At 47.9% G+C, this 25,195-nt stretch overlaps 1 protein-coding gene and 1 long non-coding RNA gene across 3 annotated transcripts in view; one reads left to right on the top strand and one right to left on the bottom strand.

Annotated features, from left to right (window-relative positions):
* Positions 1-1,429, bottom strand: part of JAG2 (jagged canonical Notch ligand 2) — a 68,552-nt gene extending 67,123 nt beyond the window's left edge. The window contains exons 1-2 of the mRNA XM_065685272.1: positions 1,222-1,429; positions 639-962 (exon numbers count right to left, since the gene is read on the bottom strand). Coding sequence (XP_065541344.1) covers positions 639-962; positions 1,222-1,302 — 405 coding nt within the window. The 5' untranslated portion in view covers positions 1,303-1,429. The remainder of the gene's footprint in view (positions 1-638; positions 963-1,221) is intronic.
* A 4,126-nt stretch (positions 1,430-5,555) lies between these two features.
* LOC136017106 (uncharacterized) lies at positions 5,556-6,817 on the top strand. 2 transcript variants are annotated; one of them, XR_010613833.1, is made up of 4 exons: positions 5,556-5,652; positions 5,774-5,892; positions 6,078-6,157; positions 6,670-6,817. It is a non-coding gene; the product is annotated as an uncharacterized LOC136017106 (long non-coding RNA). The 2 variants fall into 2 exon arrangements; XR_010613832.1 differs by lacking the exon at positions 5,556-5,652 and having other exon boundaries at positions 5,748-5,892.
* Positions 6,818-25,195: the final 18,378 nt, after the last annotated feature.

The following is a 25,195-nucleotide window of genomic DNA, read 5'->3' as shown; positions in this document are numbered from 1 at the left end:
CGGAGCCGAGGCACGGACGGGGACGACAGCGGAGCGGGGCAGGGCCCGGCCGCCCGGAGCGGGCAGCGCCGCGCAGAGGGGGGGAAGAGAAGGGGGGGGTCTCTGCGCGGGGCACGCGCCGCGCCCCCGCCCTCTCCGCCCCCAGCGCCAACGGCCCGGCCCCGCCCGCGCCCCGGGAGCGGCGGCAGCTCGCGCCCTTCGCGAGCCGCGGCACGCGCCCCGCGCCCCCACCTGCGCCGCCCGGCAGCGCCCCCTGCCGGAGGCCCCGCGCAGCGCCGCGGCCGCGCCTCTGCTCCCGGGACGGCTCCCGGCGGCGTGCTCCGCCGAAAACGGCGGCTGTGCGGCACCGAGCCGCCGCGAGCGAGCCCCGCCGGGCGGCCAGACCGCAGCCGCTCCCCGGCACCCCCGGCCGGGGCCTCCGCGGGGCGCGGCCTGCGCATCCCCCGCACCGCCGACCCTGCCCCGCAGCCCCGGGAAGCGGCCGGCCCCGCTCAAGGCAGCGCACCGGCGGCTGGCCCGGTTTCCTAAGGGGAGAGCGGGCAGCGCCGCGGAACCCACACCAGGTGTGTGTGTGGGGGGGGGGGTATACGGGACATTAAACAGGGTCGGCAACAAGAGCGCGATCATCAACAACCTACCGGCCACGCAAACTGAAAAGGAATAACAATCCTGCCCGTCTCGGGGGTTCTGCCTTGATAGGAGTACTTGTTGTTGTTCAAATAGAAAATATTTCCACCGAGAACGGGGGTAGATCCGAATCCGTAGTTGCAGGGTCCGACCGGTGTGATCTTGGCCTGATATTCCTTGAGACAGACTTTCACGTAAGTGTCGCACTCGTCCCGGGCGCAGTCCAGGTTCTGGGGGCTTCTCATGCCATCGCAGCATTCCCCATTGAACAGCTCGCCGTTTACATTCCGCACCGAGTTAAGCTGCAGCTCGAAATAGCCCGTGGACCGGGACACCTAAAAATAAAAATCAAAGGGGAGAGAGCCTCCTTACTACCGCGGCCGGGGCGGGCAGCGCCGGGAGCGCGGGGCTGCGGCGCGGCTGCGGCCCCCGCAACTTTCGCCGGCTGGGGGTTCACCCCCGCGGCGGCGGCGGCACATCTTCATGAGACACAGATATCACGCATACACGGGACATGCGCAAGGTGGAAAGCGAACGGAGCGGAGGTAGACGCGCCGCCCGCGGACGGGAGCGGAGCCCCCCACGCCCCCCTACCTGCACGCAGGAGCCGAGGAGCAGCGCCAGGCCGAGCGCAGCGGCGCAGGGGGCCCGGTTCCGCTGGCCGGCGCCCCGCATGCCTACTGCTCCGCGCAGCCGCCTCAGAGGAGCCCGCCGAGCTCACCGGCCACGGACCGGCGGCCGCTCGCGGCATGGGCGGCGGGGGAGCCGCCCGCAGCGCGCCGGAGGGCGCAGGGCATGGGCTGCCGGCGGGGCCGCCCGGAGCGCTCCGCCGCCGCTCCCCTCCCGCGGGCTCCGCTCGCTCTCTGTGCGCCTCAGCTCCGCAGACACCCAACAAGTAGGTGCCGGAGTGACAGCTTCATTACCCATTCGCCGCCGCTGCCGCTGCCTTCATATTAATGAGGGGGACGGCCCGGCCCCGCGACCGGCGGGTGGGGCCAGCGCCGCTCCCGCCGCGGCTCTTAAAGGGCGGCGAGTAGCAAAGGCGTCCCCCTATGCTGCCCCACTGCGCTGGCAGCGGGGAGCCCGCTAGCCCCAGGCGGGAGGAGGGAAGGAGGGAAAGCCGTGTATGAGCACAAGTGGGGTGCGCGCACCCCCGTGTAGGTGGTGTGAACGCGCCACCGCCGCGGAGGAGCTCGCAGAATGCGTGCACCCACAGCGCTAGAGGAGCGCCCCTGGGGTATGCGCACCCATGGCTGCGGAGGAGCGCCCTGGCCGAGGTGGAGCACGCGGTATGCGCGCCCAGACTGATGGAGCTGCGAAGGGTGTATGCACGCACAAGCATAGAAGAGCACAGGTGGTGCAAGCACATCAGCCAAGAAAGTGCTTGGGGTAGGAGTGCCCCAGCATCGCTCATGCACCCACAGCTGTGGAGCAGTGCACAGGGTGGGATCACCCACAGCTGTGGAGGGGTAGGATGCACTCCCAGTCGTAGAAGATTATGGTGGTTGGGAGTTCTGGCAGCCATGTAGGAGCGTGGTACACGCAAACGTAGCTGTGGAAGAGAATGTGGCAGGGGATCATTCACCGCAATGGAAGAGCATGCATGGTGCATGCCCCCGCAGCTGTGGAGGAGTGTATGGGGTGGGTGCACGCGTAGCTGTGGAGGAACACAGGGAGTGGGAGCACCCACACCACCACAGAGGAGTGTGGGGTGCATGCACCCACAGCTGTGGAAGAGCACACATGGTGCATGCACACATGGCTGTGGAGGTATATGGGGTGCATGTACCCGTGCTCATATAGAAGCACAAAGGGTGCATGAACCCACAACCATGTAGTTCACCCAGGATTGCTTATAGACTGCTCTCGGTGACATGTGCAGCACAGAGAGCAGATGGCCAAGTAGTGGGATCATGTCCTCCTCCAGTGGTGGCTCAAGCAAGTATGAGAGTAACAGAGCAGAGATTTCTCCTTTAGTTTAAGCACCGTGTGATTTTGATCCCTGATGACAACTATGAAAGCTATACATACAGACATGCTATGGATACACTATCAAAGCCCAGATCCGCATTTAGGACCTAAGTTTTCCTTATGTTTCTCTCCCTGCCCTCTTCCCCGTTTAAATGTTTATTGCTGATCACCCACCAAAGTGGACAATTGGAGAACAAACAGCTCAGAAATCAAAAGGCTGTCATGTTCCCCTGTGCAGAAAACCTTTCACAGAGCCTCCCCCTGCCTTTTCAGAGCCCCGGCTGCCTCCCGTCTCTCCAAGCAGCCAGCCGGCACGCTGCTCCTCCGCTATTCATGGCCAGCGTGCAGCTGCAGCTACTCTCCTAGGCTGACACAGCAGCAGCTGCTATATGTGTGCCAGCTGGCTAGCTGCTCTCCAAAATCCTCTTGTCCGCCCCGCTCCCTTTGCTTTCCTTCTTCCCACCTACAGACCTGCTTCTCCCTCCCCACCCTCATCTCCCACTTGCCACATTCTGCTCCAGTTTCCTATCTCCCCACTGTCCTGATCCTACCCCTCTGCTGTTTCTGATTCACCTTACTTGCTCTCTAGGAAGCATCTCTTATTTTCTCTCTCATCCCTCCTGAGCTCAAACAGGAGCTCTCTGAAGTGGAGCGGTGAATATTGCTTTTAATTATTTTATGTGTCCTGTCTTTGAAACTGTGCCTCCCAACATAACTGCATTCAAGCATTTTTTTGGTTAAGATAAACTCTGGTATAACCACCTTTAGAAGGTGGCAAAGGGAAAGGAGGGGGAGCTGAGGGAGGGCCGTTACCTTGGTTTGAGGTGTTATTTTAAAGTTGCTATGTTTTGCTAATCAGAAACTCTGCTGGGCCCATCTTCTTGCCCAGCTGCATGGCTTGCTGGCTTCCAAATGGACAGCTAAATGCTCTTTAGTTTTAAATTACTTTTTCTGGTGGTGAAGAGAAGGAGTTTCTTAGACAAGCTTTCTGCCCGATTATTTTGCAGTGGATGGCAGCCAAAATATTTTGCAAGACCGGTATTTTGTTTGCATGTAGCATCGTAAACAAACAAAACCTCATAATCTACCTTCAGCATTATGCAGTCAATATCCCTGTGGAGGATATATTTTTATCACCAAGCTAAGCAAATGTAATACCAAAGAAAGATGATCCAGTAGTTACGGCATATGCTCAGTCTCTACAAAGCCGAGCTCGGTTACCTGCTGTATCACAGAATTTCTTTGTTACCTTGAGCACACTCCATCTTGGTTTTGTGCTTTGGTTTCACCTTGGTAAATATTCTACAGTATTCAGAAACTCTGGTGCCATTTTAAGACACCTTTTCTTGCTGTAACCTGACTTCACAGGAGCAGAGAGGGGAGGTGAGCCAGGCATTTTCTCTGCTCAGGAAGGTACTCATTGTATTCCTCTTGGTGCTGCAGCCTCATTTTCGACCTGAACTCCTTAGTTCTCTCACTGTGGTTATTATTTCTCAAGCGTCATGGACTTTCATTCTATTCTCCTTTAGATATGGATAGTTGTTTCACTTGGGTTATGCACAGACAGAGATGGTTTTCAGGAAACGCAGGAAAAGTGTTTCTTAACTTACGAACTCTGAGCTTTTTACAAAAGCCCAGTGGCCAGATCTGGAGCTGAATGCTGAGCGAGGCTAAAAGGAGCCATCCCTTGCAGCTTGAACAGCCTCGATCAGACTGCCTCTGCAGGACCACCCCCAAGGAGGAACAGTCCAGCCTCCAGCATGCTCCCTGACTTCCCATTTAGGGCTGCCTACCACCAACCCTTTAAGGGAGATGAACTTAGGTAGGATGAAAAGCAAAAGGTCCTGCACAGCCCTTGGCATGGTGCATTGGCCACTTCCAACAGGCCATCCTGTGTGTCCAGGAGAGCAGTGGCAGGATTTTTCCCCCTGCACTCCAGCATTTCCCAGGCTCTGGACCCCTGCCGCAGGACAAGCTCGCAGGACCGGGCTTCCCTGCACTGAGCAAGCACGCAGGAGGCGGCTGGCTCCATAACTCATTCCCAATCAGCTGTGCTCTCCAAGGTCTGCTTGAGGTCCTGGCTGCCAAGTGTAACATGTCTCCTCTTTCACCCACACCTGCAGCCCAGCCTGCTGTCATACAGCCCGACGCCTTTCCTGCCTGTCCTGCATCTGGCTGCTCCCCACACCGGCAGCCATACTTTCCCCACTGGGGGAGCCCAAGACTCTTCCTGCCATTCTCTGGGTTCATCCTCCCCTCACTTCCTCCGCGAAGGGTCCATGTTTATTCACATTGAGTCACAGGGTCCATCCATGCAGTCGGGTACCTGCCTGCTGCTCAGGGGAAATTGCTATTAAATTCCCTATGCCAAACGCAAGCTTTGAGGTGCTATTCTTTCATTCCCCACCAAAATAAGGGTTGTTGAGAACTAGATTAAAACTCCATAAGTATCCTCCCATTGCTGCTCTCTCCCATCCTCCAGCTGCTGCTCCTTCTCCTTTCTCCAGCAATCCCTGCTGGATTTAAGTGGGAATCAGGGCTGTACATGAAAGAGTGGTGGAAACAGGGCTGACAAAATTCATGTTTGACTTTAGCCAGGGTTTGAGCTTGCAGTCAGCAGTTACTCATCCTGCACAAGGGATGTGACCGGAGAACATCAGTCCCTCTGGCAGGGAACGGCTGTGCTCGCAGCTAGTCTCAGGCAGGGTGGAGTGCCGGCATGCCACACCTCCTTGTTTCCAGCCCTCTGGGCCAGGATTTTCACTTTTGTGCTCTGGCTGTGTGCTTATGCTAGAGTTTATGCCTGTATGCAAATCCTTTGCAAGTATGCCCATTAAATCATTTGCATAAAATATCCCCAGAGGATCATAGCAGCTAGGAAAGAGCAAGGTTTAACCATTTCCCTTAGAGACAGCAGAGGTATGGGAATGTCATTTGTCAGTATGTGCATGGATATGGGCATATATAAAATTTACCCAGGCCAGAATGTGTCTGCTTTGGAAGGTGAAAGGCAAGAAGATCCTTTTGGATGTTGTCCATCTGAAAATTGGCAGGGTAGGAGTTAAACCTCCCTTTCTGGCCAGGAAGGCTACAGCTGCCTGTCCTTAAAGCAAGGCATTGCAGGACAGAACCAGCTGTGGAGAATTAATTTCTCTCTTTCCTCCTCCATGAGAAGCCTTGTGGGCTGGGACTAAGAATATGAATGGAGAAGACTGCTCAGGAAGAGAGCAAGAGGGCAACCAGAAGAGAAAGATTTTTCTTTCTCTCTTCTTTGTGGAGTTTGGCTGGAGCAAGGTATTTTGAGCTTTGCTGTAGACTTGGCGGGGTTAGAGACCTGTCTTCTCCCTTGATTGAAGAGTCCTGTTGGATTTGTATGGCTCATGTAATGTTTTCAGTGAGCGTGTGCATGCATGTGTGTGCTCTTCATGGAAGCAAAGCAGACTTGAACTGCAAAGGTGGTGTTTTAAAATATCTTCCAGTATAAGATCTGTGAGCCATTTCTCTCAAGATTGAGCTGCTAGTACAGCCCAAATAGAAGATCGAGCAGAGAAGGCATAAGGTAATGCTGGTATTTGTTTTCTTTCCCAACTACTACTAGGAAAGTAAAGTTATGCTTGGTGGAAGTTGTGCCAGGAAAGGAGATGAGATCTTGGCACCACCCTTTTCTATTTCAGTGGTTGCCCAGCTCTGAGCTGGCACTGGTCTCTGTGGGCTCCAGAGCAGAAAGAAAGTGGTTTCCTATCATTTCAACTTTGCTGACTGACATGCTTTCTGCTTCTGGAGCCTGGTGGTCTGCCAGCAGAAGCATATGCTGAGTCTGGCCCAAAAAGACAGTTTGTACAGGCCAGCAGTATTAATGAAATGAAGGAGGTGTACTGAATGCATTCTTTGAGAGCTCCTCCTAGCTGATTACCTCCAGTGTTTCAAAGCCCTGCCTAAAAGGTTAACACTTGGGGTGCGGGTGGATGTGTTAACTGGTCACTTGGTGGTGGTAAATTATAAAAGCAGCTCAGCTGATCTGACTTCTGAGACTAAATCCACTCCCTTAACATGAAGTTCTTGCTCTCATAGTGGCTTACCTTCTTTATGGATGTTCAGAAGACAACCCATCTGAGAAGCCTTCTCAAAACTGACTGAATCATGCTGTATCCACTATTCACAACCAACCTTTGCTCTTCGGTTTCATCGCAGTCAGCCTCAAAATAAAACCCAGCCTCTACCTATGGCTTTCCTGATGTTTGAATCACAGAAAATAAGGTCGGGGGCTATCCAAAGATTATCTAGATTATCCCATTACACAAGGAAAGACAAACTGTGCCTGCTTCTTCTGTAACAGATGGGTATCCGTCCTTTTCTTAAAAACATTCCCAGATAGGAATTTCTTTGATGTGATAACCTGTTCTAGTTCAGATAATGTATGTTACTGCATTGCTGCCATTACGTGTCCCTTCTCCAGTCTTCTGACATCTTTCTGGTTCTCTGTGGGGTCCCAGAGAGCAGCTAACAGCAGTGAGATTGCTTTAAAGAGCAGCCTAAGCACATAATATTTAACACAGGAAATATTCTTCAGTTATTCTTTCTTCTTTCTAGACAGATCGTTCTCTGCCATTCATAGCACAAATTGTGTTAACCATTTGGGTGCGAGTGGTCTTTCGACTGGAGGCTCAAGTTAAAAAGGCAAATACTTTCACTGTCTTCACATCATGAATTACCGGTTTTCCTTCCCTGTTGGGTAGTTCTTCCACAGCCTTCGTGTCAATGATAACATGTTTTATGTTTTCTTGAAATACCACCTGTTGGTTGTATTTCTTTGTGCATCTTGACTTTTCTTGTTTGGTCCCTACATCTTCAGCCTGTGCATTTACATTCACATGCAAGGGAATTTGTTTTACATTTTCTCAACATGCTATTTCTTGTGTTAGAGATCAATGAAGTGGTCATGATTTAAGCAAATTTTCCCTTCCAACCATTGCTTTCCCTTCTCTGCTGGGATTGTTTGAATTGATGTCCTTACCATTGTTTCTTTAAGGTGCTACAATCTTTGCTGAGTTCTATTTTCTCTGAGACTTGTTTCTCATGATTAACAGTTCTATGAGGTTTTTGAAATATGGTTTCTGGAAGTCTATTGTACTTATTTTGCTGTTCTCCTTCTTTCCTTTCCTGTGACTTGTGAGCCCTGTTGTTTCATGGTCATTCTCACCCAAGCTGCATTCCTCTTGCATGTTATAAGCAGTTCCTTCTTTTTGCTTAGAGTCAAATTAGCTCTCATTTTGATTTTGTATCAAGGTTTTAATCTCTTCTTATTTATTTCTTATGCTGTTTGCATTATTTCATCATGTTACCCTCTTCAGCATCACTCCAATGATTTTCTTACGAGTAAGGTATTTCCCTCAGTTTATAATGGCTCTGCCCAAGTACTTGATGCTTGTATTTACCTGTTCAATTTTGAAAACAGTCCTTGAGGATGCTGGCTGCATTAATTCAGCAGGTCAGGGCTCAGAGATGCTCTTCCTTCTTGTGAGTTGAATGCCAGCTCTGACCACCAGTTCTTTTACTTGGAATATCCAGGTTCAAGCAAATCAAAACTTTCCTGGTGATACCACCTGCACAGCCATGCATTCACTTCCAGGAAAAGAGTTATAAGTAGCTGATGCCACTCATCACCAAAATAGCTAGTGCTTTATTCATGGAAGGAATTTTCCTTTCCTCCTTTTATACATGAACTGGTCCGACCAATGCTAAGAAAGCTCACTCGGGATATGTTGTTTCTAGCCAACTGCCAACATGCCAGATCTCTAATTCCCATGGGAAATTCATAGGGAAATTATCCAAGATGCAGTTAGAAGTTATTCTAATTGAAACCTAATCTAGATTCAGACTAAGACACTGACATCTTGGACTGATATCAGGACAAGGGAGGCCTGATATCCCCGTCATGTATCTGGATCACTTGACAGAGCGGGAGCTGTTGTTGACCAGGAGGTACTGTGGTCCTGCTAAGAGGAGGCAGCAGAATTCAGGAAAATGTAGTAAAGTATCCACATCTGTGGAAGGGACATATTTGATGAGCAGGGAGGAAAGCAGATGTCTGGCTATGAGATTAATTGTAAAGGGGTAATGTATTGAGGTATCAAACATATGTACATAGGTATAATGGTACATTTCTCTTCATACAAAGATATTTCTTTCACCACATTAGCCATGTGGTTGGCCTTGACCAGCTCACAGCTTGTTAAATGTGAGTAAGGTGGAGAGTATGGAAGATGACAGAAAATATGGTGTTTCAAGCTATAATTCTATCTTCTTTATTTGAAAGCATACTACTTGCCATCAGTGGAGTAGGGTTCATACATTCCTCACCGATACTAGGCTCTTGCACAGCAGCATCCTCAGCTGATTCTATCCACATTTATGGTCACCTAGAAAAACTACCCAACGCTGGAGGGGAAGACAGTGCTTTTTATTAGGGTTCTCTGTCACATAAGGACCACTCTAACACAACGTGCTTAGAAGTAAAGCAGTCGGACCTAAGGAAATGCAGTACATGGCACTGCTGAACAGCACACTGGTGATGTCCTAGCGTGAGCTTCGTGCTAGTCCAGCCTAAGCAGCGGAGATGTGTAAGAGAAGCTCTTCCAGCAGTAAGGTCTGGTGATGCACTTACACGGTGACACTGATCTTGAAAAAAAAAGAAAAAAGAAATGGAAGAAAAAAGATGACCAATAGCTACAACATTGCTAGAGATTTTTTTTTCTATATATTTACATTGATTTGAATTGCTGCTTGATGCATAATTTGATCAAATGTGCATGTTCCTGCAATCTCTCTTCCCTCACTGGCACCTCCAGCACCTGATATTTTAATAAATAAAATCAGATCTCTTTCAAAAAAAATTGTCTCTGAGCTTCCGTATAGCTGAGGTTGTCAGAGGAGCGATCATCCATGTCATAGCTCTTGAACTAAAATACTTGTGCCCCTGTCTTCATTAACACTCAGATCTCGGTCAGGCTTTGACTTTTCTTTCAGCCAGTGCATTCCAGCATTTTCTGTAAGAAGGCGATGTTCAGGAGCAGACCTCTAGCTTGCAGAAGACAGCTCAATTAATTTGAGATCAGTGGCTCAGAGCTAGGACCATGCCATCCATTGTGCTGGATCACAGTCACATTCGCAATTCATCTGTTTATGCCCTGATTAAACATTCAAATAAATTTTTTATCACTCCTAGTTAAAAGCAGACATAAATGAGAGTTTCCTCTTCTGAACCAGAGACCTGAGACAGAATTCCTTCTTCCTGGAGCCAGGCAAAATAACCAAGAGGGGCAACAGATGATTCATCTACCAGCACTCTCCATCAAAACCTGTAGCTAAAACAAGATTACTAAGAAGAAGAGTGCTATCGAAGGCGGAAACTGCTGCTGTAATTTTGTTAAGGAACATGAGATTATTTAAAAGCCTTTTTAAAAGTGTGTTTGTTCCGGGAGAGGAGGAGTGAGGGAGGATTTTAGAGAAAGACTAATAATCTCCCTTCTCCCTTTCTAGCCTATAAAGATTCATGCTGCTTTCTTTGCCCTAGCCAGCAAGGATAGTGATTTCAGGAGCCATTGTGAGTCATTACTCCAGCCCTAATGAAGAGGATACAACCTGCACCTTAGCTTTGCAGAGGGTAAAAGCATGGGGGAAAAAAAAGCTTGTGGGGCATAGAGAATTTGGTGCATTATACAGCACATAACTGCAGGTTAAGATTTTTTTCAGCCTGCATTTTTATTTCTGCCATGATGATCCTAGCATGCTCACACAGCAGCACTCTCACATTGTTCAGTATTGCTCTATAAACTCTCAAAGCCATGAACAAGCAAGCCTCAAAGTGTGTACCTCGCTTCTCACTGGTAGCCAGTTTTGCACTTGCTTAGCACATTGAAGCAGTGACAAAGCAGGTAGTGAAACAAGCTGACGCTGCTTTCAGCAGGCTCTGCTGTATCTTGCTCATGGCAAATTACACAGCACATATGTGTTAGTGCAGTGACCCCTTAGGAAGTGCTGCAGGCGCCCATGGGGCAGGATCCCAGAGCTGGGGGGAGCTGGGATTTGGGTGAGTCTGCTGGGGAAGATCCGGTGCTGGCTGCAGACCTTAGCTGGCATCTGCTTCTGGAGTTTGTCTGTCTCTGGTGTACCGGGCCTCCACGGAGCCAGGCCAGCACATCTGTCCCTGGGATCTAGGGCATAGCCTTCACCTGGAGATCCCATTCTGCTTCCGAAAGTGGCTTCTGCGCACATCAACTGGATGGATTGTAGGTATCATTGAGAGAGAAAGGATTTGTGCCGGGCAGGTGCAGATCACTGGCCAGAATTTACACGTAGCTGCTCAAAATGTGATTCTGTGTAGAAAAGCTAAGGGAATGAAGAGATTCATTAAACCAAATGCTTCAGTCATACAAAAAGCATTTTGTGTACAGTGTCAACTCCCAGTCAGAGCTGTGCATTTTGATCAGGTTTTCAAGGTCAGGTGGAAAGTTGATGGTGATCCGGTCTGACCTCAAACGGTTTTCAGGCTTTCACTCCATTTGCTGTTACTAAATGAGAAGCTCTGCAGCAGGGCTCCCCATGCTCAGTTCAGGAAGGGCCACTAACCACACAGGCTTTGGCTTGGGGCCTGCCTGAGAAAACATGGCTGATGGGCAGAGAAAAAGCTTCAGGACCCAGCACAGGCTGTGTCTGTCTCTCTTTCCAGATGAAGGAAAAGTGCTCTGGAATGGAGCTGATGTTGGTTCCTTAGCTGTGTGCTGAAGTTGCACTGCTGTCATACATAAATGGTATGTTTTAAATGCAGAGCTCCACTAAGCAGAATGTTAGAAAACTTTATTTTGTAATGTGGAGGCATGGGAGGCTTGTGGGAACTGCGGAAGTTATGGGCTTCAAAAAAGGGAATATTACAAGAAGGAGCTTGGAAGTTGAGAGTGGTTCCAGTGATGAACAGTTTTGAGTGAAAATACTGAATTCATGCTGAAAAAACATGTTCAGAATGTGGCTTGTTTTCTGTAGCTTATTATTTCTAAATATTTAAGAAAATAGAAGATGGGTAACGGAAATGGTGCTTTGATTAAAAATAGGATCAGAGGTTCTACTAAACAGATGTAGAAATTCCAGTTTATTGTACCCTGGGATCCCTCCCTTCAAACAGGCTCACCTTACTCAGTGCAGTCCTGGAAAGCCAAAAATAAGTTTGCATTTTAAAATGTACATCTAGAATTTGGTAGCTGCCTCAAACTGTGTCCAAAGCATGTCACACACAAGACATGATATATGTATGCAAGGAAACAGGGAATCAGACCTGTTGTTATTTTCATGTGCAAACTGAGTCCCATGTAGAATGAGACCCCCCCAGCTCCTGGGTCAGACCCACCGTAGGCCTGGCGCAGCCTCCCCTCGCTGCCGTGTGCTATGAAATCGCTCTCTGCAGGCCAGCAGCGTGCCCGGGGCCTCCGAAACCCTGGATCCATCTAGCATGGACCAAAACACAGGGAGCTGGCTGCGCGCCCACGCGCAGGGGTTTGTGGGTGTATTGTGTCCTTGCATACATTTCCAGGCAAAACATATTACACCTAGCTTTGGATGCCAAACTTCTCCAATTATGAGAGAACAGTAATTCACCAAGGAGTAAGTATTCCTTCAATTTCCTTTGCTTGGAAATGATACTGAGAATCTGTTCTGAATGGAGGCAGATGAAAAATGCTACATGTTAATGCGTATTCTGGGTTAGCTGTCTTTGTTAAATTAGAATGAATGCTGCTCATTTCCCATCTGGTCCTGTTTGACATTACTTCCAGAATATATTCACAGCTCTTATTTGTACAGTACAAATGGCTGGCTGTAGTACCAACTTTACCTTTTATAGGCTGCTAAAATGTTGGTGCCAGATCGCAGAATAACATTCTACTTCTAGGAAGCATCTGTGGACATTGCTTGCTCCAACAGCTTTCTTTTTTTTCCTCCTCTTAATTTCTTTAAATGTAACCATATATGTGAAGTGAGTTTGTTGTCAAACCAAGTGAAAGTTGACGGTTTGACAGCCCTGGAGCTTGCAGTCTTCCTCATGAGGATGCAGCAGGCAGATCAAGCAAGGTGCTATCAGCCTGCTCATCTCTTCTCTACAGGCTTCCCCGAGGGCTGAAAGAGCAGATACTTCTCCATCTGCAGCTGCTTGGTGGTGTCTTTGCTGGCTGCTGTGCTGAGGGATTTTGTGCTCTGGATCTCTGCACACTCAGGGTTGCCCTGAAAATACCAATGCAACAGAAACTAAACAGCTCTCAGCCAGCACTGAATCCGGCACTGCTGACCTGAGCTGGTTTTCTGATTATTCCTAAATCTTCCCATCTGCAAGTGTTTGTTTCTGGCAGTTTTGTCAGCAGGCTCCCTGCTCCAGCAACCTCCACCCGCCTCCACCCCTGCCCTCCAGTTCGTTTCAGACCTACCTCAGTAAACAGAGTGTTGTGATCCGAAACGCACACGTCTGTCGTCTTGGAGTGACCAAGGGCTGCAGCACCGCACTGGGGATTCTCACCATAGCAACTACCTGCATTGACAGAATTTGGTACTCATTAAATAGGCTGTTTGTTTACTTCTCAGGCTGTGAGAGTAATGGTGAAACACTGTGAGCTGAACAATGCTGGGCTGCCACTGGTATCTTCATGTGTAAAACAAGTAATTACTGTGTTCTGCAAATGAACAGATAGAGAAAGCCTGCGTGGGGTAGGAGTGTTGAAGATGTAGGGTGATACGGTATTATTATTGGAAGATAATCAAGTGTGCTTGTCACACGCTGCTAGGTAGTCTTGATGGATCCAGCAGAAAATGAATCCTGCTCTTCACATGTACTGGACAGAGGCTCTAAGTGACCGTGTTCACAGAGGTCACACACTTAGCAAGCAGCAAATGCAGGGGGAAAAAGAAAACCAAAATTACTGGTACCCCAGTGGAAAAGAAGGAATCTTGCAGAGAGAAGCTCAGTGCTCAGCCTCTCGGGGATCAGAGGTGTGCTGGTGGTATTTAAGATGTATGTCGATGTCCAAAATGCAGAATCCCATAACAGTGCAAAAGTGATTTCCACAAAACACCTCCCATCATCTGTACAACTGTTTCAGTTCCTGCAGTGCAGCATTTGCCAGCCTCTGTGCAACCCCATGCTTCCAGTGGGCCATAACTTGGTGCAGGGCTGTTGTAAGCTACATTCAGCAAAGGATATAGATGATAAAAATAGGAGGAAAAAGCCACTGTCAAACTTCTCCTGCCCACCTCAGAGCTGCCCAACCTCCTTGGCAGTGCCTGTCAGTGTGATGGGCTTTCAAGACCTACACAGGGGCTCTGCTGGGCACCCACCACTGCTTGGACAGGGGCAAGTCGATGCTCGGTCTCTGCACAAGCTCTCCTAGCTGTGGTGTCCCATGGGTGCTGCACACTGAGTGCAAACTGCCCGTGCATACACCCTGGCAGCAAAGCCTCAGGGCAGCCCTGTAAAATCAGCTAGTGAGTCCCCAGCACAGCCAAACCCCCAGAGAAGGGACAGGTGCAGGCACGGCCAGAGCACAAACTGGGAGCATTGAGCATCAAACGTACTGCAGCACACAGCTGCAGTTTCTGTCCACCGCCCAGATATGCCGCCCACTGTCCCAGAATTTCTCTACAAGCCTGTGGTCTGGGTAGGAATTCCTACTTGCCCCTGTCTACCTGCTGCCTGAACCCCACTGGTATACTGTGGGCAATCAGGGGCCCGATCCAGGCAGCAGGCACAGTGTGTTGCTGTCAGACGCTGAAAAAAAGAAAGAAGCCAAAGTGTGTAACCCCCGTCTGCATCCCCATAAAAAGAGGCTGGAGGTGCTGCTCAGGCCCCTGTCCTAAGCAGGTGGGGGAATAGAGGTAAGCTGGAGTTGCTTTCCTAATTAGAGCATTTCTGTGAGAGGGATGGGTCCAAGCGCTGTCCCCTTCACCTTTTAGGGGAGCACAATAGCTACCCAGTCACAGGTGGGATAATCAGGACTTCGTGCAGGCAGGTGCTTGCAGGAAGGGAGGGCAAGGGGAGGAATACCTCTGTGACAAAGGTGAGCCTGGAAACCAGCCTCCATAGCTCTGCTGACTGCAAAAAGCAAGGGCTCTACAGGCTTTTATTTACACTTTCCCTCTGGCCTTACCTTGAACTAACCCCTCTGCCTTCCTTAGGCAGTAATTGATTTTTTCCAGATCTTTGCTAATAGCCCTCTCCCCTGCGCAGGTGCTAACCCTTCTTTTCACTTAAGTAATTAGCAAAATTAAACTTGGTAAGTTGTGCTCATGTATCCCTAGACTGGGACTGCTGCTTCTCTTTCAAACCCAAAGATGGGCTTTTAGATGAGAAAACCTGCCTGTTTATTTCTGACCATGTGAGCTTGTCTGATGAGGGACATCATATCTCCATACAAGCCTGGCCTTGCTTAATGGCAGGAAGAGGAAAGCCCTGCAATCTTGTCCCTGCTACCCCAACTCTTTCAGCCCCTGTTTAATTTTAAATGCAGAGTGCATTCCTTAGGGGTGCCCTGAGCATGAGACTGATGAGTTGCTTCCACTCCTCACCTCCTGGCTAACAAGAGCCTCAGTTATTTTTGTTTCAGCACCAGTGGGAAGAGGGATGGAGAACGCTGCTGTACCGCAGCCAGGAGCGGGTGCTTTCCTGGTGGACTTCTAATGGGTTTGGCTCCTCATGTGAATGGATGGAACTGCAGCAACGATTTCAGCTACCAGGATCTTGGGAAGTTTTGTGTAAGCTGGGCTGCCACAGCTTTGCTGCCACCACCAAGGGTGCAGCCCTGAGCAGAGCTGATCTCACCCAGACTCACACCTTGTGTACATTGGGGTTCATTTGGACGTCACAGCCCCTCATGACTTCAGAATCCTCTGTTCTTGGTGCTTGACTTTACATGACAAAGATTTCATTTTCCAAGGTGCTGCAGCTCTTGCTGCAGTGCAAGGCAGAGCACGGCAGAAGCATCAGTTTAGAGCCTCTTGTTTAGTTAGAGAATGTAGATAGCAGCAGCATACCTGCAGGGCAGAGGTTATTGCTCTCCCTTTGAAAGGACAAGGATGGAGTTCAGTGAAGGTATGGGGATTAAGCAAGTGCTAATGATGAGCATGTGCATGGGCAATCAGATTAGAAGGAGAGCTGCAGGCCCTTACATGTGGGGACAAGCAGGACTGTGGGGCAGCTATAGGCCAGGGGGCTCTTGCTTCGGCTGCTCCTGCCTCTCAGAGAGATGCTGCTGTGCTTTGGTTGGTTGGTCCTAGGAAGATTGGTATGTTGCTCTTGTTACAGCCTTCCCACTTATTATGACCAGGCACATTTCACATTTCGAAGTATTTTCCTACTGATTGTCATACGAGTGGGAGTATGACCTAAAACACAGTCTTGAGTATTTCAGGGTGATCCTATGAAAGACCTTCAACAGTTAAAATTTCTTCATTCAGACATTTGGTGGGGCTTGGAGCTACAGAGATGTTGAAAGATGGTTTCCTGCCATTCAGTTCTGCAAGGAGAGAGGTGATGGCATGTGTCAAGCTGTGATGGGGTGGTAATTCCCCACTCACCTGGAGGACCTTTCAGTCAGCCTTGTGTGAGGCTTCCTCAGCACAGGATAAAATCATTGACTCTTGGAAATTTACCATGAATTCCCATGGAGAAAAGGACACTTAGAAAGTGTATCTTTGCTCAAGAAGTAAGCAATGTGCAAAATCAATTACTGTAAGCAGAAAAAAAATATTTGCATGTGGATTTTGAGCATGAAATAGCTAGGTAAGAGGGAATATGTTGTGGGGTTTGGCTTTTTTTCACGAGATTATTTCTGCTTTCCTAATTCCATGATTTCTGGTGAACTGCAGTTCTCTAATGCCACTTCAAAACATTAAGAAGAGCAACTGGAAACAGTGCGGAGTTGAACACCAGAAGAAAACATATCGGTTCATACGGGGGTACCAACCTGGGTCTCTTGCTGGACTCAAACTAACCCTGACCATCAGCAGTTGCTTCTGGTTACTGCTTTGGAATAACACCAGTGGCTTTCTGGGGGACCCGTTTGAAGTAGGGCCTGCTCTGCGTCTGTACATGTAGCATTCCCTTGTGGGAGGGGAGGACCCAAGTTGGTGCACACTGACCTTGCGGTACGCTTCCTACCCTGGCTGCAGTGCTGGGCTGCAAGTGAGGGGGAGGTCAGGAGCTGAGCCTCTCTTTCCCCAAATCCTGAGCTATGGGGCTGCCTGCACATCCCCATGCTCACTTTAAATACACCCTTTCCCACTGTGGAGCTGTAGAACCATGATTTGGGGCTGAACTGAAACTGGGTTTCAGGGACAGCTGAGCCCAAACCGGACCTGAAGCCCCAGATTTATCCGATTGCTACAAATGAGACAATAAGTCCCTTTGTTTCCCATTTCTGACTCGTCCTCTTTTACTGCCTCACGTTTCCAGCAACGAATAAGTCCAACTGCCAGTTCGGAGAATTATTTTTGTGGCAGAGCGTGCCTGATGGAAGAGACACCCATTGCTCTCCATTTCCATTAGCAGCCTGTCAATAGAAATTAAATTACATGAATAAGGTGCTATCAGTGCCAACATCACTGCAGGAAAACATTAATTAATCCTCATTTACATTAGTCAGTGCTACCATCAAATAGACTCTTCTGTTGCTACAAAAGACATTTCCACAAATGATTGTTGCTGTCTGATAAACAGATTTACAGAACCTCACTGACTCACTTGTTGGGCGCTCGCCATCACATTCGGGGTCTGAACGAAGCAAATGCTTTGTGGGATCCTATTCAAAGCCCAGGTTGAATGTTGGGCCTCTCTCTGAATCCCGTTCAAACCAACCCAGACACTGAGAAGGTGGGGCTAAGAGCTTTAAGGAAAATAAATCCCCAATTAACTTACAACAGTCAAAGCAAATTTATTTTGCTAAGGAGTTTGTGATGTTCCCATCACCATTGTATTTAAACGTCACTAAGGGTCTAATGATTTTTCAGAGCTGCTATACAATTGGAGGAAAACAGTGGCGACTGAACCTTCCCTTCTGGCTCAAGAAGGGAGGATTAAGAGCTAAACTCTTTCCCAAATGAACGTTTAAGTAAGATATGTCCCATTTAAATCGCAGGATATCTTTACTTTGGGATTTTTTAGACCTGCTGAAGTCTGGATTTGCAAACAGGCTGTCTTCACTGCAGAAGGAGTGGAGCTGCTTCTTCCAAGCACTGCTGCTGTTTGAGGGGCTCCAAGCCCAGCTCTGCAGCATGGATCATCCCAGGGGCCCAATCCCTGGCTTCCTGCTCTCCTTCTGGGGAAAAGAAAGCAAGGAGCAGTGCTGGTGCATCAGGAGAGCTGTCTTCTGCGTCCAGCTTTTGGGAGGTAAAGAAAACACAGTACGTGGCCAGATCCACAGCTGGCGCTCACCCAGTGCAGTAGAAGTGGCAACAGTGTCACTGTAAAGAGTGACCCCAGAGGCTTCCCTGGTGCTCCCACACTCTCACTATCCTATCCATCCACTGATCTGGCACAACTGACTTCAGAATCAAGCAACCTGGACATGGACCTGTAGTGTAAGCAATGCAGCTCTGCTGCCTGCAAGCAGCTCCTGATCAGAAAGCAGTTTGGAGAGGCCAGGTGCCTGCTTTGGGACTGTAAGCCATGTTTCTGGACCTGGATACTGGGCGCAGCACCATTTATGCTATTTTGAAGTCCTTCCATGGCTGTGGAGGGAGCATTGTGACCTGACCATCAGTCCCTGACAGGCATGTTCTTGCTCCAGGAGCTGTGCAGGTATCGGCTCAGGCTGAGCAGCACAGCAAGCAGAGCTGGTCACTGTGGGTGTTTCTGCCTGTGGTGGAAACCAGAAATGAAGCCAGAAGTTCTGGTCGCAAAAACCCAGTGGGATGAAGACAGAGGGATGAGGGGAAAACAAAGAAAAAGCCATAATGCCTCTAAATCATGACACTGACTTTTTAAATGAGTTGCATTGCATGTCTGGCTATGCTGGCCACTGAGGTGACCGCATGTACCAGTGTCACAAGTATTTTATTCTTCTACTTTGCTGCAGGAGACAAATTGGTCTAATGGGAGGTGGGAATGGGTAGAAATGGAAATTGTGATCACCAGCAGCTTTTTCCAAGAGATAAGAAATGCCATTAGCAGTTCTCCTCCATGGCAGACTGCTGGGTCATGGACACTGCTCCTCCTCCCTGAGTGCTCAGGGGAGTGCTTTGTCCAGCCACTACCACTGCTGGGGAGCTGATTGGAGGTGCAGAGCTGCAAATCTCTGCTGGAGACTTGTGTGCTTGTGCTCAGAGTCTTTCCTTTACCCATGTGGAAAAGTAGTACTGGTATGGGTCTGTACATTGAAAAATGGTATTCTGAGCCAGTAATGTGTGATAGAGAAATAACAGAAAAATCAGCCTAAAATCTCTGGATTTTGGTAGGTTTTGAAATTCTATTCAATGCTTTATCTGTATACTGTCTGGCACAAACTGCTAGTTACTGTAGTAAGTCTCTAAATCTACTGTAAGTGCCCTTCTATTTCTTTCCTTCCTTTCACAAGGCATGTGTTCAGCTGCCAAATGACTATATGGGGATGTATTAAGCAATAAACAGCAGAGTCCAGATAAAAAAGCTTAGCTGGGATAAAGATAAGGCAGTATCCACACAATCAGTTCATGCATGGGCAAAACTGAGCAGGAAATGTGGGATGCACTTCACAAACACTGTGTACGAAAGCAAACTATACCACATAATCCTTTTGACATTTAGAGGGAGGAAGTGGAGATGTAAACAGCATCTATTTATTGGTCCTGCCCCATCATGAACTGTCCTGGGAGTGTGGGGACGGGCAGTGCTTTCTACCCTGGTTAGGAAATGCAGCAATGGGGCTTTGAAGCAGTGCTGTGCTGGTGCATGTAGTGGCTGCTTTTTGCTGTGCCCAGCCTGGTCCTCCTGGGCATAGGTGTGCGAATCATAGACCTCCTGCTCCAGCTCTGTCTACACCTATCAATCTATATGGATGTAGCATTTCAGTACATGACCCTCCGCAGCTGATGCCTGAAATGGTCTCCACAGGAGATAATGGTGAGCAGCCCTCAACGAAAGCATGAGCTAAATCTGATTCACAGCGATCACTTGAAATGTGTTACCCAGTCATCTGCTACCTTGTACTGCATGCCAACATTAATATAATGAACTGCTGATCATTCACTTAATAGCTACACTGTGGCTGAAAAGCTGGGGACTCCTACATCATGTAAATTTGCCTAGATTTCATACGCCTACTGGTGACCTCCAATACCTTTTAAATAGAATGGGTTTATTCTGGCTTTTCAGTGTGGTAAATGAAACATGAGGTAGGTCCCTAATGTTATGTTAAACTGCACTGACTTACCAACGTCAGAAAATCTCAACTCAGGTAAAAATGGCATATTTTTAAATGCCTATCTCTAGCTCTTTTTGCATGAGATGCCTTTTTCCTCCCACTTTTTCAGATTATGACCCTTTCTGTTTCAAAGTCAAAGGTGAGGATGCAAAGCCTGAAACTCCAGGGGGTTCTCATCAGGCAGGACAAGAGTAATCAGCTAATAATTATTTGGCACTATGAAAGACTGATAGTGATGAAAGCAGGGAAAAAATTGTGGATAGTCTTACTGCAGGGGGTTTAAAAAGCAGTGACTTAAAGAAGTTAACTGCAGTGAGTGCTAAGAAATCAAAGCAAAAAATCACCTTCGAATTGCTCATCACCTTAGAAAGTGCCTATTTAAATGAAAGTGGTTTCCCTAATTCAACTCAGAGACTGGTCAAGACCCTGTGCCATCTGGTCAAAGCTTTATTCAGCACACAACTGGGACATCTCCCACAAGGCCAATATTCCTGTGGCATGGCGAACGGCATGGTGCCCAAATCCCTTGTGTCCCAGGGTTTCTCCCACAGGCTGGGGATGGGCAGCCAAGCAGGGTGCAAGGGGCAAACCCACAAATGGCAGTGACAGAGGTGATTTCCTTCTCTTCTGCTCCTGGACTTCAGGCAAATCCAGCTGGCTGGAGACTCATTGATTGTAAGACAAGGTGTGAGACTCTTTCCCTCGGTGTGGCATGCCACCTCCCTCCATCCTCTCAATCTTGGTGTTCCAGGAAGGGCTGGGGGCTCCAGTGGGAGCACAGGGGACTCTAGAGGGGCTTTTTCATTGTCTGCTGAAGAAAGCAGGTGGTGAGTTAGAAGAGGGAGAAGAGATGGTCTAAGGAAGGTGTTTGAACACCAGGCTGGAGAAACTGTCTTTGCTTGCACCTCCCGTCCTGCAAGTTTCACAAATTGCTCACATGCAGTTTTTTAGTGTATTCCTCATTTTCTATGTGTGCTGTATGAGACATCCACTTACGTTACTGTGATATATTGCCACCATGCTTTATAGCACCTAAGAGCCTTCCCCACGGACAGCCAGGGTGAAGTCCCTGGACATAACAGTTATTTGCTCTTTTGTCTCTCCTGTCCCTTCATGGGTCTGCCGAGCATGCGTGTATGTATGCAGTGGAGAAGGGAAGAGAGGGGAGACGTGCGAGATATCCATTGACTTGGCTGTGCTTCAGTAGGCATGTAAGGGCACAAGCGCTGGATTAATACTTGACTTCAGATTTCCAGATGTCTGAGTGCTCACAGCCAGTGCAAACTCTTTATGTTCAAACCAAAAAGTCTGCTTGATGCTATAAAACACAGAATATTCAGAAAAAACTCAAGCTGAGCACTCCTAGTAAGTGGAAAAGTGACAATTTTGACCTTAATATCCTGGTTTCTCATTTTCCCAACTTTCAGAAAGAGGCAATGCCACTAGCTCTCTTGGGGAATCATGCTGGTGGACTCGGTGCTAGCAAACTGCTCAGCTATTGCAAAGAGCAATTGTTAGCAATGGGGCAAGAAAATTGAGGTGGTGATGTAGTTAAAGACATCTTTAATCCAGCTGGTTTACCTGTGCAGTACTTGGTTTTCCAGTTCCATTTGTAGTTTCAAAGATATTAACAGTTCCTTATCAGTCCATGAGAAATAAGAAGGAAGAAAAAGATCAGTCAGAGATTGCAGTTTCATGGCTTGGTCCTGGGATGGTTGTTCATTGACTCAGAGTAACTTGAAAGATTTTCTGCTTTTAATGTGAGTTACGTCTCCAGTGAGACACAGCAACATGATGGGGTGAAATGCTGCTGTAGAAAGGAGGTAGAGAATTGCCGGAGTGGTGAGATAGTGAGTAAGTTTGGCTACACACACTCCTTATTTGTGTTGCTCTAATCCTTCGAGGCCTAGCTGTGGTTCAGCACCCCATTTTGCAAAGTTCTTGTTGGTTCTCCTCCTTGGTTGTACATTTGCTTTGAGATAACAGGTAATTGCATGGGAAATAGAAGTTGGGCAAGAGACCAGGAACTCTTGCTCTCAAAGGCTACCCAGAAGAAGTGAGGCATATCTATGGATAAGTACATGCCAGGCAGCCCATCAGGATCGTGTTTAATCAGTCAACAGTGATGACCCCCCTAAAAATTGCCATTTGCCTTAGATAAGACATATCTCTCTGATAACCTCAGTATTTGCCTTATTCAAGATATATCCCATAACAAGTACAATGAACTAGATGCTATTTGTTTAAGCAAAATTATTTACGCAGGGAAGGCCGGTGCTGTGATTCTCATGCTCACAGGCACTCTGGGGTAGCTGATGGTCACAGCAATGTCCTGTTTCAAAGGAGCCATTTCCTGCAGGTTGGTGCCCTGCCCATGGGGCAGTGAGCACAGCACCTCGTGGCACTATCCAAGCCCTGCCCCTAGGAAGCTCACCCAGATCACACGTCTGCCACAGCCCAGCTTGTCATGGAGAGACTGAGCAAAGCTGCCAATACATTTTTATTCAGTGTTTTCAATGTCTTCTTTCAGTTTTGAACCAAGGTCTTACCTGGTTTTCAGGTGCTTTGATGGCTGTGGCCAGGAGAAGGTGGTGGGCAAGGGAAGGGCAGTGGGTGAGGATGTGACTGGGACCATCGTCTGGGGGATTTGGAGGTTGACGAGAGCTTACATGGCTGAGAAGGACAACGTTATGTCCCCAGCCTGCATCTTACTTGGTAAAGCAAGAGGTTAAATGTACAAGACATTTCTATACAAGCCAAGAAATGGAGAAAATGCTATGGAAGGGAAATGGAAGAGGAAATATACTGAAAGCAAGGCAAGCTTTCACCCCCAAGAGAATTTCTGCAAAGAAGCAGCAGAGATTTTAACTTTTTCACTGTAGTTTATAAATATATATATATGCATGATATGTGTGTGTCTATGTCAAATCCCCCAGCCCAAGCATGGTATGCTGACCACTCAACTGAACCTGTGAAGAACATTATACAGACCTACAGACCCAGGAATGACAAGGATTTTACAGTGGGCATATACACACACAGGACCCTGAAGCCTAATAAGGAAACTCTTTACCATTTGTTTAAAGACTACATAATTTATGTTTTTCATCATCTCACAGGGGAGAGAAGGTTGTTTACTTTGATTTGTCGATGCAGCAATTTTAAACATACTGTATGGTATGCGGAGTCTATCTATCTGGAGAAAAACACACCTTACTGATCGTGGTGTAACCAACCCCAAATCCACAGCACACACTGAAAAAACCTGTGTGTAAAGGGTAGAGAGCGTACCATTCTCGCTCAAGTTATCCAACAGCACCCTTTATGCAATGCTTGTGATCAAAGACTCTGCGCAGAAAGAATTACAGGAATAATAAAAAGAAAGGTTGAAAATGACAGATTTGAGGTGTGCTTTAGGGTCAGAAGGAGGGAGAGGTATCCACAGGGTCACCACAGGCTGCACAGCTCCCAGAAGCCATGGGTCATGGTTCAAGCTCTTGGGGGCAGGTAGCTGTGAAACCAGAACAACAGCAGGGCAACTCCGTGGAAAATCTGCAGTGATAGACTGTTTGTTCTTAATATAAGCAGGTTCATAAACCAATCTGATCCCTGAAGCTTGATAGAGACCAGATACCAGAAAGCACATTTTCAGCTACAGAGCTGGCAAAAATCATACCTGGGATCCTGACCCAGGTATAGCGTTACATCATGCTTCGAACAGGTTTGATTGCTTGCAATGTCCTAGCTAGATTACCCAGCACTGTCACATACAGTGAGGCTCTCAGAGCTAAAACAAGCTCTGGTTTTGTCATCACAGGCAGAGTATTGTATTGTAGGTGCACACAGTCTGTCTGATGGTGCTTTGGGAGCGTGGTGTGCTCTTTGCTGGGTTCCCAAGCAAAGCACCATCAACTGTGGGACTGAGCATGGCTGATCACCACTACCTCAATCGCAGAGGTGGACAATGTGGATAAACCCCCAGGATGCGGATCTCCCTGCAGCTGCCCTTTCTCCTGGGGAGCATGGCCAAAAGGGTCCCCTCTTGGTTGCAGAGAGAGTGCAGCAGCGATGCTCACCCCAGCTTGGCTGTGAGTATCAAGCCGAAGCCGGGGTGACCCCATGATTTCCTACTGTGCGCATCTCATCACCCCATGCACCCCTCAGTCCCTACAGTGAGGAGTTTAAAGCCCTTCCTTTCACTCTGGTATCCTTGCATCTTCTCTTGTTTTCATTTGCAGTATACAAGTGCACTGATGACTGTAAGTGGGGACAGCAGACTTCCAATTCTTCAAACTTTTTACAAGAAAAGCTTGCACTTTGCCTAATATGGGCTGCTCCCTGGGCTCTTTGCTTACATCTATAATTTTAAACAGAAGGAGTGGGTTTTGCTGGTGGCTTTTATTCCCTCCTTGCTCTTACTCATTTTACTGTAAGTGAAATGTGGCCATGTAGTCTTACTTCTTTGTGCAAAGGGTTCACATTCAGGCAACAGATGAAAAGTAAGAGTTCAAGTTTGATAACGCATTTTCATAGACCTGATATGCAAATGGTAGAAATACACTGAAAAAGCCAGACTCTGCTTTCAGTTCCTGAGCCAGACTGAAGTAGGTGGGCTAACCAAAGATCTAATTCAAACCCCTGGTTTTGTTTATAGCAACAACTTTTTCCATCCTGAATGCTCTTAACATAAATCATTACCTTTTTTTTCCTTGTCTTTTATGTTTACACCCTAATAGAGCTGGGAATTTATTGGCAATATCTCTTATCAGAACTTCTTGCCTTGTGCTAAACATTTATTGAAACATTTTGTAGAGATGGAAAAAAAATAACTTCATTGTGCTGGGACTTTTCCTTGTCTGTAGCTTAAGTTTTTTATTAGAGGTCATGAAATCAATATATCAAAGCAGCAAAGTTGCCAATGGCTACAGTGGACTAGGAAAATCCTCTCCTTATCTCTTCCTTCCCTTTTCCAACTAAGATATTTTCTGACACAATGAAGTTCTAGCTGCATTGAAGCATTTGGCTTTCTTCAGGAAAACTTGTGTTTCTGTTATGGAAAGAGACATGCTTTTCAGTGTAAAAATTACTGTTTCTGCTAACAAAAATGTCTCAGCAGAAACGTTCCAACTAAATTTACTAATAGCAGCGTGTCCTCTCTTCCTGTCTAT

This window comes from Lathamus discolor, chromosome 6 (genome assembly GCF_037157495.1).
Source record: "Lathamus discolor isolate bLatDis1 chromosome 6, bLatDis1.hap1, whole genome shotgun sequence".
NCBI classification, from domain to species: domain Eukaryota; kingdom Metazoa; phylum Chordata; class Aves; order Psittaciformes; family Psittacidae; genus Lathamus; species Lathamus discolor.
The sequence above is the reverse complement of the archived record's forward strand: the minus strand, read 5'-3'. Positions and strand labels throughout refer to the sequence as shown.